At 46.4% G+C, this 16251-nt stretch overlaps 2 protein-coding genes across 21 annotated transcripts in view; one reads left to right on the plus strand and one right to left on the minus strand.

Annotated features, from left to right (window-relative positions):
- The window catches only part of TOM1L2 (target of myb1 like 2 membrane trafficking protein), a 121770-nt gene extending 118472 nt beyond the window's left edge, over positions 1-3298 (minus strand). For 4 of the 13 annotated variants that reach the window (XM_028534304.2, XM_028534301.2, XM_028534306.2 and 1 more), the window contains exon 1: positions 3119-3170. In XM_028534304.2, coding sequence (XP_028390105.1) covers positions 3119-3170 — 52 coding nt within the window. Of the gene's footprint in view, positions 1-3118 lie in introns of all 13 variants that reach the window. The other 9 variants (XM_036032872.1, XM_036032869.1, XM_036032871.1 and 6 more) reach the window with 7 other exon arrangements.
- A 368-nt stretch (positions 3299-3666) lies between these two features.
- Positions 3667-16251, plus strand: part of DRC3 (dynein regulatory complex subunit 3) — a 49423-nt gene continuing 36838 nt past the window's right edge. The window contains exons 1-3 of one of the 8 annotated variants that reach the window (XM_036032877.1): positions 3667-3820; positions 4603-4731; positions 13838-14002. In XM_036032877.1, coding sequence (XP_035888770.1) covers positions 13843-14002 — 160 coding nt within the window. In that variant the 5' untranslated portion in view covers positions 3667-3820; positions 4603-4731; positions 13838-13842. Of the gene's footprint in view, positions 3821-4602; positions 4760-5429; positions 5678-13837; positions 14003-16251 lie in introns of those variants that run through there. The other 7 variants (XM_036032876.1, XM_036032878.1, XM_036032873.1 and 4 more) reach the window with 7 other exon arrangements.

The raw sequence follows: 16251 nt of genomic DNA on the forward strand, positions 1-16251 counted from the left end.
CAGGCCTAGGAGGAATGAAAATCACCAGGCGAGAAAATGGCACTGTGAGAAGCTGCCTACAGACCCTACCCAGGAAGACTACGGTCTGGGGTCAGCTTATCCAACATAATAGGATGCAGCTTTCACCCAGCAATCAACTTTAGCCAATCAGACTTTAATAACCCAACCACAGGCTTTTGCATTTAAAAACCCTGACCTAAGAACAACCAAGCGAGTCCCAACCTCCCTTGGTTGGCTCCACTCTCCCTTTTATTCCCCACTAATAAACCCTGCTCTCCTTAGCTCACTGTGTCCAGCCAGTTTCTTGAGTGACTCCGACCTAACAGGTATCTTCTTCACAAAGCAGCAGCAAGGAGGAAATAATGGCTGTAGAACTGCTCTGTGAAGCTGCAGCTACTGCTTTGAATCATTAGCTTTGTTGTTGTTACTTTATTTCTGTATTCCCCTCCCTCCCATTAGCCTCCTGGCACATACTTTTAACAGAACACTAACAATAGTAAAGTCATGAAAATCACTTTAAAACTCTGTCACAACAGTACAGAATATACATTAGAACTGAACTAAACTGTGAAATTACATAGGCATCACCAGTCAACTAAGCTAGCAACGAGGAGGCTTCATTCTCTTTGTGGTCAAGTGTCGTTTCTAAGTGCTGGTGGACACCGGGGCCTGCAAAGGTATTTTCCTTCACAGGTCGCAGATGGGCCAGCTGTCCCACATACCCTCTCCAAATAGAAAATTCAATCCTAACTTAATTGTTCTGTTATTAACAGTGACAGCTACAATTTATTGACTCTCTCTTATGTTCCAGGCAATATGCTATGTGTTTTAACATCCATCAGCTCACTTAAACCTCACTGTTCTATGAGTACAAATCTATCTGTTTCTATCTCTATCTCCGTCTCTCAGCAAACTAATGCTCAAAAAGGTCACACAATTTTGGGGGGTCCCACAGCCAACAAATGGGCAAGGCAAAATTCAAAAGCCAAGTCCTTCCTGACATATGCATCATGCTCTTTCCGTTCCATATATACCTCTATATCCCTTATATTTGCATATTTTTAAATCCCCTTTAAGTTCTACCCCACAACTACCTTGGCATTTCAAAGGTATAGAGAGTGGATTGAGTGCCAGCCTGCAAACCAAAAGGTGGCCGGTTCAATTCCTAGTCAGGGCACATGCCTGGCCTGAGGGCCAGGTTCCCAGAATGGGATGTGTGAGAGGCAACCACACACTGATGTTTCTCTCCTCCTTCCTCCTCCCTCTAAAAATAAATAAATAAAAGCTGTTGGAAAGTTGAAAGAAAAAAAAGAGGTGCAAAGCTACTGTAAAGGAAATAGAAAAAGAATAAGAATTCCACCCCCACCCCAAGCTTACTGGCTCCCTCCAATAACTGGTTGGAATTCAACACTCAGCTGAGAAATGCTGGAGTGTGGCTGCAGTGAACGAGCAGCTGAGGAAAGAAAGTGAGGAATAAAGAGGGGTGGGAATCCAGAGACACAGCAGTGTGCAAAGGTGGGAAAAAATTCTTCCAACACCCAGTGTCCATCATTTCTTGTCAAAAAGAAAAAAGGTTCCCAAATGCCAAGTAGCCAAGGGGAGTGATCTCAATGGGGAGCGACTTCAATGATTTCAGAGGCCCCACAAAAGGCTGAAAAGTAAGCTGAAAGTTCAGTAGAGCAGAAAATAAACAAATCACTGCTGCCTGAAGCAGCTAGCTCCATAAGGACTCCAAAGGTCTCTGCTCATAAAAGATATTTCACCAGTCCTTCCACCAACCCGGAACTCAGTTTTCAAAAAAATATTTTTTTTACACTTTATTTATTTTTACAGAGAGGGAAAGGGAGGTAGAAAGAGAGGGAGAGAAACATCTAGTGTGAGAGATACACAAATCAGTTGCCTCTCACATACCCCCAGCCAGGGACCTGGCCCACAACCCAGGCACATGCTCCGACTGGGAATCAAACCGGCACTGAACCCACTAAGCCACACCAGCCAGGGCAAGAACTCAGTTTTAAAAGAAACTAACCACCATTCTTGACTGATCACTTGGCATAAGCTCCTACCTTAGGTGAAAAGCAAGCCACTTTTTTAATGAGGAAATCCCATACCGTGGCCACCCTGGTATTCCTTCACCTAGCCTTGGCTCTCCTTACTCAGGATACTGGTCATCCCTGGTGCCCTCTTCCAGGTGCCCAGATCCCCTCTATAGGATCAACAAGTACTGCTGGGTACCCCTCTCTCTACATTGCCACCAGAAGATTTCAACTTTGGCAAATTTAATATTGCGGGAAAGCAGCAATGTGAAGAAAAGGAATACCAAAACTTTGGTATTCAGGAATACCAAAACTTTGGAATTTGAAGAAACCTACCACATCTTACTTCCAAACACCTCATTTGTCAGACAGGGCAAACGTCAAATCAGAAAGAGTAGTGACTTGCACAAGGTCATAGCGAAAATCACTAGCAAAGGCCCGACTGGAGCCCAGGCTTCCAGATTCCCAGTCCAGGCTCTTAAAGTAAATGACACGGCCTCCCTCATTTCCTAGCGGCGGAGCAAGCAGGCCACGCCCGCCACCCCCACCCCCCGCCCAGGTAATCTTCCTCTAGGAACCATTCCCCCCTATCCCAACCCTCCTACATCCCGGCAGAGTGGCAGATCTAATTAGCAAGTCTTAGAGCAGGTAGCATTCCCTGGGAGGGTGCCCAGTCTGAGAGCTGCTGGAACTGAAATACGGGGACAGGGGTGAAGGAAGTAGGATGGGGAGAAACTGGGTCCTGACAGCAGCGGCAGCAGGCTGGATAAGGGCGCACGCAGTGGCATCTCCCAAGAGCCAACCAACTACAGGCACCACCTCTAAGGTGCTAGGAAGGGCTAGGCCCTGAGGGGTAGGAACGCGCGGCAGATCTCCAAGTCCAAGTTGGGCCTCCGGGCGCCGCCTGGCAGAATGGCGCTGGCGTCGTGAGCAGGCCCAACTAGCCTGTGGGCAGAGGCCCGACGACAGGATGCCCGACCCACCCGAGAGGTGGCACCGGTGACCTGCGGAGGCCTGCGGTCCCCACTAGCCGCATCAGCCGCTGCCATCGCCCGAGACGCACATCCTTCGTGCAGCCTTACCGAGGCACTGCCCCACTGGTGTGCTGAACGGGTTCCCTAGGAGGAACTCCATCTTAGACAGACAGCACGGAAGCGGCCCAGGTACCCTCTCAGCTGCCGGGATGTCCGCAGCCCTCCTTGGCGCTCGAGACCTGACGTACACTTGCCCCCGCCCCACCCTCTGGATTGCTGGGCTCCTGATCCCGCTCCTGTCGCACCCCTATTGGACAACGCCTGCCCGGTTTCCCTCCTATTGGTCCATGCACTCCCTCAGCGAAGCTCCACCTACCCCACGGCGTCCGATTGGACAGAGGGGCAAGATAAATCACAGGAATTCCGTCTAGCTAGCAGCAGACCCTATGGCCCGCCTCCGAACGAGCCTGTGTATTTTAATTCACTTATATATTGGTCAATCTAGAATCCCTATGGTTATTGGAGAACAGGCGAGTCAATCACTCAAATGGGGGCGGGGATAAGAGGAGTGGCTAAAAGGATCCCCGCCCATAAAAAGTGCTTATTGGAGAAACGTTTGTTTTCTCTATGGCTGGTTGGTGGTAGGAGTATTTCCCCACCCAGAAATATTGTCACGTGACTTATCAACTTTCACCCGGGATGTCTACCTTTTAACTTCCCCTTAGCAACTGAGTGGCGCCTCCTGGTTCCCCTAGCAACTGAGGGAGGCCTCTACTGCGCTAACTATCCCGGTAGCCTGCGCTTGAAAAGGTGAGGCTCGAGCTGAAGCTCTGGAGGGACTAGCAGGGACAAATAGCGCTCGATTTAACTCTTCTCTGACTTTTTTCTCCAAGGAGTCTGACCTAGCCCTTCTCATTTGTAAAATGAGCACATAGGTCCTCTGCCAGCCACTTTGAGACACTCTGATACAGTCAAAACACTAGTCTGGGCTTTCAGGCCTGTGGATGAGAAAGAAATACTAAAGAACCATTTCCTCAGGGGGCAATGATCAAAGACATTTTTAGAGATTCGACCCCCCCCCCCCCCCCCAGGCTTCTGGCCTGATCCCTTTTATTAAAAAACGTACCAGAGACCTGGCTGGCATGGCTCAGTGGATTGAGCGCTGGCCTTCGAACTGGAAGATTGCACGTTCAATTACCACTGATCCATGTTTCTTTCCCTTTCTTCCTCCCTTCCCCCTCTCTAAAAATGAATAAATAAAAATTTTTATTAAAAAGTTACTGCAAAGAAAGGTCCACTGATAGCTTCAAGAATTTAACTGACATCTTAATTGTCATTAAATTATTTATCTTCTTTTTATTCTTCATCTTGGTGCGATTTAAAGTGCTTTGGCTGGGAATATGGATCTGAGTTCCATGTCTGTTTCTTGTCAGTTACTTCTTGTATTGGACAGTTTTCTTCCTATTAGGAATCTCTTCTCTAATGCCCTCTAGAGCTAACATATTAAATAACGCAAGTGCACTTGGTACACAATTAGCATTCAGTAGACTGTTGATTAATAATTCATGGCCAATGGGGGCTGTATTTTTCAGATCAAATTGACCCCAGATTGTTGTTTCCCGGGACAATCCTGGATCTGTTTCTCGGTGAGGAGCTACTCCATTGATGGTGGCACATTCTCACCTCCTACTTGTAGTCTTCACCAGCAAAAATATCAACAGGCAAGTCAAGAGGAACCCAGGTTGGGTGGTAAATTACTGATAAAATCCCCCCTAGGGGAGGAATGTTCAGCCTTGGCACTGACCCAGAACAGCTGTGAGAAACACCATGTGCTGGGCCAATGATGGTCTACAGTGTCTAGGGTACAGCTGGGTCATGATTAAGGAAATGGCTCTGGATCATGTTTTCCTGCTTCACTACATACTAGACCACAGGTGGCAAACAAGGCCTGTGAGCTGAATCCGGCCCTCCACCTTGTTTTATCCTGCCTGGAACCTTGTTTCTACCTGGCAGCAGCGCTGAGCTCTCGCTTAACTGTTAAGGAGTAGTTACATTTATACAATCCTAAAATTATATTCAGCCCTTTGAAGGCAACTGCAAGGCTGATGCAGCCCCTGGTGAAAATGAGTTTGACACCACTGTACCAGATGTATAAACTTGGGCATGTTACTTAACCCTTCTAACTAGCTCCCACTTTCTTATCTGAAGACTGTGAAGGAGTAGTCCTACATATAAGTTAAGTTCCTAGAGATCTCTCAAATCCACATCTTACCACCACCTTGGTCATCTCTCACCCCATGACTCTTGCCATTCTCAGTAGGACAGCCAGAACTAACTCCTTAAAATTAAAATCTTATCATGTCACTATCCCTATTAAGCCCCAGGAGCTTCCCAGGGATCCTAAGATAATAACAGAACTCCTGTAGGCCTCTCCAACCTTGCGTCACTCCAGCCAAAGTGGAGCATATCTTGCTCTGTCCTACATCCAGGCCCTCGCCATGCAGTACCCTCTTCCTTCTTTCCTGCTTCTCCTTCAGATTGCAGCCTGTTTCCCCCAGCCAGACCAGGTACACCTGATGTAGGCTATCTTAGCTCCCTATACGTACAAATCTGTCCTGGTTTGCGATTAAATATTTATATGATTATCTGATTCATTCTGAAACAAAGGTAAAGAGATCTGTCTGTCGTAATCATAACATGTAGTAGTTATTCATTACATATGTGGACTAAATAAATGATCTTAAACAATTGTAGGCAGGAAGAATTATTCATCTTTTATAGATGGGAAGTTCAAGGTTTAGACAGGTGAGGTGAGATGCCAAAGGATGCACAGTCAGGATCCAAATCCTGCCTTCAGGTGCATAACAGCTATTCCACATTGGGATTGCTGGGCTTCACTGAAAGCAACCTTGATATCTCAAGATGCCAGTTATTGATGATGTGGGAGAGATGATAAGTCAATTAAAGTTTTGAAATCAGAATTAAGAATCATTTCCCAAATGACAGCACCTTTCTTTTTTTTAATATATTTTATTGATTATGCTATTACAGTTGTCCCATTTCCCCCTTCTCTCCTCTCCACCCTGTACCCCCTCTTCCACCCACATTCCCCCCCTTTAGTTCATGTCCATGTGTCATACTTATGAGTTCTTTAGCTTCTACATTTCCCATACTATTCTTGCCCTCCCCCTATTTTCAACCTACATTCTATGCTACTTATTCTCTATACCTTTTCCCCCTCTCTCCTCCTCCCACCCCCCTGCTGCTAACCCTCCATGTGCCCTCCATTTCTGTGGTTCTGTTCCTCTTCTAGTTGTTTACTTAGTTTCTTTTGGTTTTGCTTTAGGTGTGGTTGTTAATAATTGTGAGTTTGCTGTCCTTTTACTATACATGTCATTTCTTTATCTTCTTTTCTTAGATAAGTCCCTTTAGCATTTCATATAATAAGGGCTTGGTGATGATGAACTCCTTTAACTTGACCTTATCTGAAAAGCACTTTATCTGCCCTTCCATTCTAAATGAAAGCTTTGCTGGATAGAGCAATCTGGAATTTAGGTACTTGTCTTTCATGACTTGGAATATTTCTTTCCAGCCCCTTCTTGCCTGTAAGGTCTCTTTTGAGAAATCAGCTGACAGTCTGATGGGAACTCCTTTGTAGGTTACTGTCCCCTTATCTCTTGCTGCTTCTAGGATTCTCTCCTTCATTTTTACCTTGGCTAATGTAATTATGATGTGCCTTGGTGTGTTTCTTCGTGGGTCCAACTTCTTTGGGGCTCTCTGAGCTTCTTGGATTTCTTGGAAGACTGTTCCCTTTGCCAGATTGGGGAAGTTCTCCTTTATTATTTGTTCAAATACGTGCTCAGTTTGTTGCTTTTCCCCTTCCCCTTCTGGTACCCCTATAATTCAGATGTTGGAACGTTTAAAGGTGTCCTGGATGCTCTTAAGCTTTTCCTCATTTTTTTGAATTCTTATTTCATCATGCTTTCCTGCTTGGTTGATTCTATCTTCCTTCTGGTCCACTGTATTGTTTTGAGACTCAGATTCCTTCCTTTCACTATTGGCTCTCCTCCGTACATCTTCCTACATCTCTTTTATGGTAACCTGCATCTTTTCATCTAATTTACGCCCAAAATCAACCAATTCCGTGAGCTTTCTGATCACCGGTGTTTTGAACTGTGCATCTGATAGATTGGCTATTTCTTGGTTCCTCAAAAGGATGAGTCCTGGGGGACTGATCTGTTCTGTTGGAAACATATCTTTCCTTCTCTCTCCTTTTTTTTTCCGGTGTGGTCGTTCTTGTTATGGTGGGGGGCGGAGCCTTAGGTGTTCACCGGGGCTGGGCACCCCAGTCGCTAGATTGTGACGTTATATGTGGGGGTGGGGGAGGGAGTGGGGACGGGAGGGAACAATGGTGGTAGTTCCGTTCTCCTGGGCTCAGACCCTTCTCTGGGCTCCCGGGCTGCGAGTTCTGCCCTGGTCCACAATCGCTGCCCCTCTGGGTCTGCCAGCCACAGCTTGCGTACTCAGGGATCACCGCTGCATTCTTGTGCCCCGGATGGCTGTCGCACCGATTTCGCACCAAATTTTCCCCGACCTCTGCATGCCGCCGACCCACGCCAGCCCTGCACCCGCCCGGCTCGTCTTCTTCTACCAGTCTGGATGTACGGGTCTACTTCAACTTCTTGGCTGTCCAACTTCCATTCAGATAAATCCTCTGTCAGTTCTGGGTGTTATTCTGTCTGTAAATTATTGTTGTTCTAATCTTGGTTGTGCGAGGAGGTATGGTGCGTCCACCTATTCCTCCATCTTGCCAGAAGTCCCAGCACCTTTCTTTAAAAAAGCACAAACAGGGCCAAGATGGAGGCATAGGTAGACACACTGTGCCTCCTTGCACAACCAAGATAGGGACAACAACAATTTAGAAACAGAATACCAATCAGAACTGACAGAAAATTGAACTGTATGGAAATTGGACAATCAAGGAGTTAAAATAGACACGTTCATCCAGGCCAGTAGGAGGGGTGGAGTCGGGAAACCAGGCAGAGAGGGGTCGTGCGGCACAAAGAGCTTTGGAACCAGGCACGTAAGACCGCAGTGGGCAAACCCTGGGTGCACAAGTGGAAGCTGGCAAACTTAGCAAGGCGGCGATTGTGAAGCAAGACAGCGATTGTGAAGCAAGGCACTGTGCACAACCCAGGATCCCAGCACTGGGAAATAGAGCCTTGGGGCACTGATTGAAAACACCTGTGGGGGTTGAGGCACAGGGAGAGACTCCCAGCCTCACAGAAGAGGTTGCTGGAAAGACCCGCGGGGTGCACAAGCCCATCCACACAGGAATCAGCACCAGAAAGACCCAGTTTGCTTGGGGAAGCGGCGGAAGGGACTGAAATCAGCAGAGAGCAGAGCAAGCACCATTGTTCCCTCTCGGACCCTATCCCCCACATACAGTGTCACAACCCAGCAACTGGGTTGCCCTGCCCTGATGGACACCTAAGGCTCCGCCCCTCACTATGTAACAGGTGTGACCAGACCAAAAAAAAAAAAAGAGAGAGAGAGAGATGGCTCAAATAGAAGAACAAATGAAAGCTCCAGAATCCATCCTTATAAGCAACCAAGAGATAGCCATCCAATCAGATGCACAGTTCAAAGCACTGGTGATCAGGATGCTCACAGAATTGGTTGATTTTGGTTGCAAATTAGATGAAAAAATGAAGGCTACAATAAGTGAAATTAAGAAAAATACACAGGGAAGCAATAGTAATGGAAAGAAAGCTGGGTCTCACATCAATGGAGTGGACCAGAAGGAAGAAAGAAACAACCACACAGAAAAGAATGAAGAAATAAGAATTTTAAAAAATGAGGAGAGGCTTAGGAACCTCCAGGACATCTTTAAATGTTCCAATATCTGAATTATAGGGGTACCAGAAGGGGAAGAGGAAGAGCAACAGATTGAAAATGTACTTGAACAAATAATAAAGGAGTACTTCCCCAATCTGGCAAAGGAAATAGACTTCCAGGAAATCCAGGAAGCTCAGAGAGTCTCAAAGAAGTTGGACCCAAGGAAGCACACACCAAGGCACATCATTATTACATTAGCCAAGGTAAAAATGAAGGAGAGAATCCTAGAAGTAGCAAGAGATAAGGAGGCAGTCACCTACAAAGGAGTTCCCATCAGACTGTCAGCTGATTTCTCAAAAGAAACTTTGCAGGCAAGAAGGGGCTGGAAAGAAGTATTCCAAGAAATGAAAGGCAAGGACCTACATCCAAGATTGCTCTATCCAGCAAAGCTTTCATTTAGAATGGAAGGGCAGATAAAGTGCTTCTCAGATAAGGTCAAGTTAAAGGAGTTCATCATCACCAAGCCCTTATTATATGAAATGTTAAAGGGACTTATCTAAGAAAAAGAAGATAAAAAACATGTATAGTAAAATGACAGCAAACTCACAATTATTAACAGCCACACCTAAAACAAAAAGAAATTAAGCAAACAACCAGAACAAGAACAGAACCACGGAAATGGAGAACACATAGAGAGTTAGCAACAGGGCAGTGGGAGGAGGAGAGAGGGGTAAAAGGTATGGAGAATAAATAGCATAGATGGTAGGTAGAAAATAGACAGGGGAGGGCAAGAATAGTATGGGAAGTGTAGAAGCTAAAGAACCTATGACATGTGGACATGAACTAGAGGGGGGGAATGTGAGTGGGGGAGGGTGTGCAGGGTGGAGGGGGATGGAGGGGGGTAATGGGACAGCTATAATAGCATAATCAATAAAATATTTTTTAAAAAAGAAAATCTTAAATAATCAACCAAAAAGCCCAGGAACTAATAAGTGACTATCTTCAAGGTTGCAGGTACAAGGTCAATATACAATAGTCATTTGCTTTCCTATACACTAAAACTGAACAAGTAGAATATGAAATTTAAAACACAATACCATTTATATTAGCACTGAAAAAAATGAAATACTTAGGTACAGTTCCAATAAAATATGTACAAGATATATATGAGAAACATTACAAAACTCTGATGAACAGAATTAAAGCATTAAATAAATGAAGAGTTATTCCATATTCATGGATGGGAGGAATCAATATTGTCAAGATACTATTTCTTCCCAACCTGATCAATGCAATACCAGTGAAAATCCTGGAAGATCATTTTGTGGACATTGACAAACTTATTATAAAGTTTATATGGAGAAGAAAAAGACCCAAAATAGGCAACACAATAATGAAGGGAAGAACAAAGTTGGAGGACTGACACTACCTGATTTCAAGACATGACAGTGTGTATCTGTGAAAGAGCAAACAAAGAGATCAATGGAATAGAAGAGAGAGCTCAGAAATAGACCTGCATAAATAGGGTCAACTGATCTTCAACAAAGGAGCAAAGTCAATACAATTATTACACAGATAGTCTTTTCAACTGATGGTCCTGGAGTAACTGGATATCACATGCAAGAGGAAATTAAGTTAGACATAGACATTATATTCTTCACAAATATTAACTCAAAGTGGATCACAGACCTACACATAAAATGCAAAACTACTAAACTTCTAGAAGATAACATTGGAGAAAACTTGGATGAACTTGGTTATGTCAATGACTCTGACAATGTACCACCAAAGGAACTATCTGTAAAAGAAAGACTTGAAAGACTGAACTTTATTAAAATTAAAAACTTCTGTGCTGTGAGGGTCAGTGTCAGGAGGATGAGAAGACAAACCTCAGGTTGAGGGAAGAATTGCAAAAGAAGCATCTGATAAAGGATTATTATGTAAAATGTACACAAAACTCTTGAAGTCAAGAATAAGAAAACCAACCCAATTAGACCAAAGATCTTAACAGACACCTCACCAAAGAAGATAAACAGATGACCAGCGTATGTAAAAATGTCTGACATCATACATCATCAGGAACTAAAAATTAAAATAACTGAGACATCACTACAAACCTAGTTGAATGGCAAAATCCAGAATGCTGACAACACCGGATGCTAGCGAGGATGTAGCACTCATCCTGTGCTAGTAGGAATATAATATCATAAAGCTACTTTGGAAGACAGTTCAGCAGTTTCTTACAAAACAAGTAATACTCTTACCATACAATCAAGCAACCACCCTCCTTGGTATTTGCCTAAAGGAGTTGAAAACTTGTGTCTACATGAATAACTGCATATGGACATTTATAGCATTTACTAATAATTGTCAAAACTTGGAAGCCATCAGTTGAAATGGAGGAATCAACTGTGATACATAGAAACAGTAGAGTATTATTCAGCAGTAAAAAGAAATAAGCTATGAATTCATGAAAAGACATTCAGTAACCTTAAATGCATACTACTAAGTGAAAGAAGATAGTCCGAGAAGGCTACCTAGTATATGACTCCCACTATATGATATCCTGGAAAAGGGCAAACTGTGGAGACAGTAAAGAGATGGGTGGTTGTCATGGGTTGGTGGGGGGCACCGTGGAGGGGTGTGGGCTGCAGGAATGAATAGGTAATGAATAGGAATTTTAGAGCAGTGAAAGTACTCTTTATGATACCATAATGATGGATACAATGTCATTATACATTTGTTCAAACCCATAGAATCTACAACACCAAGAATTCATCCTAATGTAAACTATGGGTTTTGGGTTAGTTATTATGATGTATTGCTGTGGCTTCATCAATTGTAACAAATACACCACTGTTGGGGGGAGGGGTTGATAAAGCAAGAGACTATGTATGTGTTGCAGAAGCAGGGGGTATATGGGAAATCTCTGTACCTTCCCCTCAGTTTTACTGTGAACTTAATATGGATCTAAAAAAATTGTCATAAAAATGGAGCTTTATATTCAATGCTCATAATTTCATATTATTAAATTTATTGTGTAAGTGCTTTAAACCCATGTTGATTTTCAAAAGTTATCAACCTAGTTAAAAATGTTACTGCTTAAGTAAAAATTGAAAAGGTCACTGACCTTTACATATTCCCCTTGAAAGGCAAAGACTTAGGCAGAAAATAAAAAACAATTAAAAAAAAAAAAGCACAAACACTTTGCAGGTAACATCTGCCAAATAGAGCACACTAAAATTCCCCTAAAGGCATCTTGGTGTCAAGTTATGGGAAATTTTAGAAAAATTTGTTTCAGAAGAGTGGGTAGATAAAGAGGCAGAGATCTGGAGGCATCTTTCAGGGGCAGGAGTGGATCAATCACCCTAAGGACATGGAGCCAGTGTGACAGGTTGGAGAGAGTGAGAAGTAGGAAGTGGGAAATGCAAGTGGAGATTGGCATGGGGGAAGGGTCCCAAGGATGGGGTTGGGGTTAGGGAGGCTGTGCCTCCCCTGAGGATCAAAGGAAAGGATGCACGAGAGTTAAAAGCACTGGGACGTTTGAACATGCCCAGTCTAGAAATGGAAGATGCATATTTACATAAGCTGCATTCAAGTAGATGGTGGGGGAGGTGGGAGGGAGGGCAGCTAGGCAGTGGTGGTCTCCAAGACCAGGTGGAAGGATTGCCATGCCCATCTGGGTTTGTGGTGGACATCATCAGCCCACCACCAGAAGTTTCTCCAAGCATCACTCAGTGGATAAAGGGCAGAGTACAGGGGCTGCCCAGTGTCCAGGACTAGCAGATCAGGGAGAACAGGAAGTCCAGGGAAGCTCAGATGTTGGAGACACATGTGGACAAAGGCAGAAGGTGAAGTCATCAGGTTGGTGAGCCACAGAGGTGGAAAGTGGGAGAACTGAGTTTCCAGAGTCTCCAGGAGCAGAATCTGGGAGTTTCCAGTGGACTGACAGGAGAGTATGCCTTCCTGCAGGCTCAGCCCTTCTGAGTGTCCTCCCTAGAGAGCGGAGGTGATGAGAAGGAGGTCGGGTACCCGGCTTCCCAGGGCTGTGGCTCTGTGAAGGCAGAAATAGCGGCCCAGGTCAGCTTCACAGGATGACTGCCTATATCCACAACCCCTGCTTTGCCTGAAGCATCTCAGCAGAGTTCCTTTGGACCAGTAGCAGCAGAAATTTACTGGAGTTTGTTTAACTAAAAGAGGATTTAATGCTAGAAGTCAGGAACTTCTCACAGAAAGGACCACAGAAACTCTCACAGGGCCTGAAAGTAGTAGGGACATTAGAGGCTGGAATGCCAGCAAGAAGGCAGCTTCTGTCTGCATCAGTCTGTCTGTCCTTTTGTCTTTTCTTCCCCCCTGGATCACCCAGGTCCCCACCTCTGCTTCTCTCTGTCCATGTGCCCCCCAGTTCCTCCTCAGCTCAAGCAGCCAACTCTGATGGGCTCTCTTACTCTGAGGCCCCAAGTGCACGTTCCTCAGGGGGAGAACATGAATGACCAGCTTGGGTCAGTTTCCACCTGTACCCTGGGCAAACTTGTGGTGAGTAGGGGAGCAGGGGAAGGAAAGTAGACATCACTGTCTGGAAGGGACGAAGCTCTCAGAGAAGGCAGCTGTAGGCTGGCATGCCTCGCTGAGGCCGCCAAAGATCATGTTCAGTGGTCAGTGCCAAGAAACCTGAATAAGGGTGGGCACAGAAAGGCCCGGGTGACCATGGTCATCCCTTCCCTTATGGGAAGCTGAACTCCAGAGGCTCAGGGATCCTTGTCTGGGGTAGGGTCCTAGCTGTGGCTATGGGCATCAGGCAGGATGGGCACACATGGTCGCCAGGGGAAGCCCTAGAACAGCCTTGGAGCAAATATGCAGTACTAACCCCTAGATGCAGTGGCTCACACAGTGCTCCCCAACCCCTTAAAAGGATGCTCACCAGCCACTTTCCTCAAACAAAGGGAGAGGTGGACTCTGGGACAGGAACCCATCTTTCCTGTTTTTCAGGAAAGATGAACCGGCTATACAACTCATTGGAGCCGAGAGTGATGGACGATGACATGCTGAAGCTGGCTGTTGGGGAGCAGGGCCCACAGGAGGAGGCCGGGCTGCTGGCCAGGCAGGAGGGCATCCTCTTCAAGGACGTCCTCTCCCTACAGCTGGACTTCCAGAGTGCGTATCTAGGGGTAGGGGATACCAGGCAGGGTCTCCTGGCTTTCTCCATTCCACATCCCAAACCCAGAATTTCACCCAAAGTCTGTATAAAATGATAAAATTCTCCCACCCCAAATCTAAGTGAACCACAAAGGCCTTCGGGTCCTCGGAGTGGGGCCCCTGGCAGGAGGAACCCAGAAAGGTGGCCCTAAACCTACAGGCAGGAACTGTGGGGAGGAGGAGGCAGCGCCCTGGGAGTGGGCTTTGCAGGAGGGGCAGGAAACAGGAGTGGATGGGGCCTCGAGGGTGGCAGGTGCCTGCTGGGGAAATGTGGCTGGGGACCAGGTAGCTCCCCGTGCCTTAGCATCCACATCTGTGAAACAGTGTGATCACAGCCCCAGGCCAAGTACAGCTAGGAGGACAAGTTAGGAAAATGAGTGTGTAGTTTGGTGTTCACTGAAAAATGCTGGTGAGGGGTGTGAGAGGGAACCAAAGGGGCCCTCAGCCCCACATGTACTGTGCCAAGGCTGCTCCCTCCTGGGTGCCTGTGCTGGCTTGAATGCATCCACTCAATAAGAAGGATTCTTTTCTTTCTCTCTTTTTTTTTTTTACTGGTTTTGGTGGGGGATTGCTTTCCTTTTTAAAAAATTAAATATATTGGGGCAACATTGGTTAATTACACTGTATAAATTTCAGGTGTACAACTTTGTAACACAACATTTGTATACTCCATTGTGCACTCACCACCCGGAGTCTTGTCTCCTTCTGTCACCACATAGGAGTTGATCCCCTTTACCCTCTTCGTCTGCCCTGAGACCCTGCCGCAGCCGGTCTGTGCAAGGCTCTGGCCCCAGCCTCACAACACCCATGGGCCTCACCAGAGTATGGCCTCCAGGGTTGCCCTCAGCTCTGCAGGAGCCCACTGGCCATTCAGAGCACTGAGGGCCCCTGAGTGGCAGAAGGGCCTTCACCAGAGGGGGCTTTAGCATTGACCACCCTCCATTTGCTCCCCCTCCCCAACCTAAGGTCCATTCATCCAGTATCTATCAAGTGCCTGTTATATGCCAGGTGCTACTCTACGTACTAGGGAGTCAATTGTGAACAAAAAAGACAAAAAAACCCTGTCCTCATGGAACTGACATTCACGTGAGGGACACAAATAAAATAAAATGAAGGAAAATAACAGTGTATGCTAAAGGTAATATGTGTGATAGAGAAAAATAAAGTAAGGAAAGGAGGGGGTTTGGGGGTAGGGTGCAGGGTTTTATGGGGAGGTCAGAGGCCTCACCAAGAAGGTGACACTTGAGCCAAGACTGGGAGGAGGTAAGGGGAGGGCCCATGTGGAGATCCAGGGAAGAGTTGAAGGGGAGGCAGGGCCAGTGCAAAAGCCTTAAGGCTCAGGCCTGTGTGGAGACAAGACCAAGATGCAGCGGATCAGTCAGCATCCGCCCTGGGAGTTGGGGCTTGGTTTGTATAGGGACTGAGGTAGGGCCCTACAAGGGTCCTGAGCACAGTAGGGACAGGGTGGGATTTAGGTTTTCACAGGATCCATGTGACTGCAGGGGGATGATTGTGGGGGCCACAGCCTGGAGCAGGGAGTCCGGGGAGACTGCCACTGCTGTGGCCTGGGACCAGGAAGGTGGCAGTATGGGATGGTTCTGTGTCCATATCGAAGATCAAATTGGTTTTTGGGGCAGTCCTGTCACGCTAGTAACTCATTTAGAGCTAACTGCCAAATATATCCGGTTTTGTTGTATTGTTTTGGCTTTTCCTCAAGAAGTGCTGGCATATAGGGAAAAGCCAACATACTGGTGTGCCCGGCACAGCACCCAGGAGTGTGGGAGCCACCAAGAGGAGTGGTATCTGTAGGAAGTCCGCCACACTCATGGGCTGTCAGTCTAAGGCCAGGCAGGGCCAGAGAAGGTGCCTGGGAAATCCAGACCGGGATGGGAGGCGGCCAAGATGCTGAGGTGGAATAGGGCCCCCACCCAGAAGCACAAGTAGGAATGGTAGCTGGAGTCATTCTGGGAAATCGGGTTCCAGAGAGCTAGGGAACAGACCCCAGTCCTGCCTGGCCCTGGGACCCCAGGAGAGGCAGGGCCTGCTGGATCAGAGAGACTGTCCTCTGTCCACTGCCCACTGCAGGGAGGCCTGGCTTGAAGAGGGCCACTGGAGGGGCCTCACAACCTCAGGGCCAACCCTGTCCCTCTGAATGAATATTGACACTGCCGCCTGCTGCCTGAATGTCGGTTAGTAAGGGCATCTTT

This window comes from Phyllostomus discolor, chromosome 8, assembly GCF_004126475.2.
Source record: "Phyllostomus discolor isolate MPI-MPIP mPhyDis1 chromosome 8, mPhyDis1.pri.v3, whole genome shotgun sequence".
Taxonomy (NCBI): Eukaryota; Metazoa; Chordata; class Mammalia; order Chiroptera; family Phyllostomidae; genus Phyllostomus; species Phyllostomus discolor.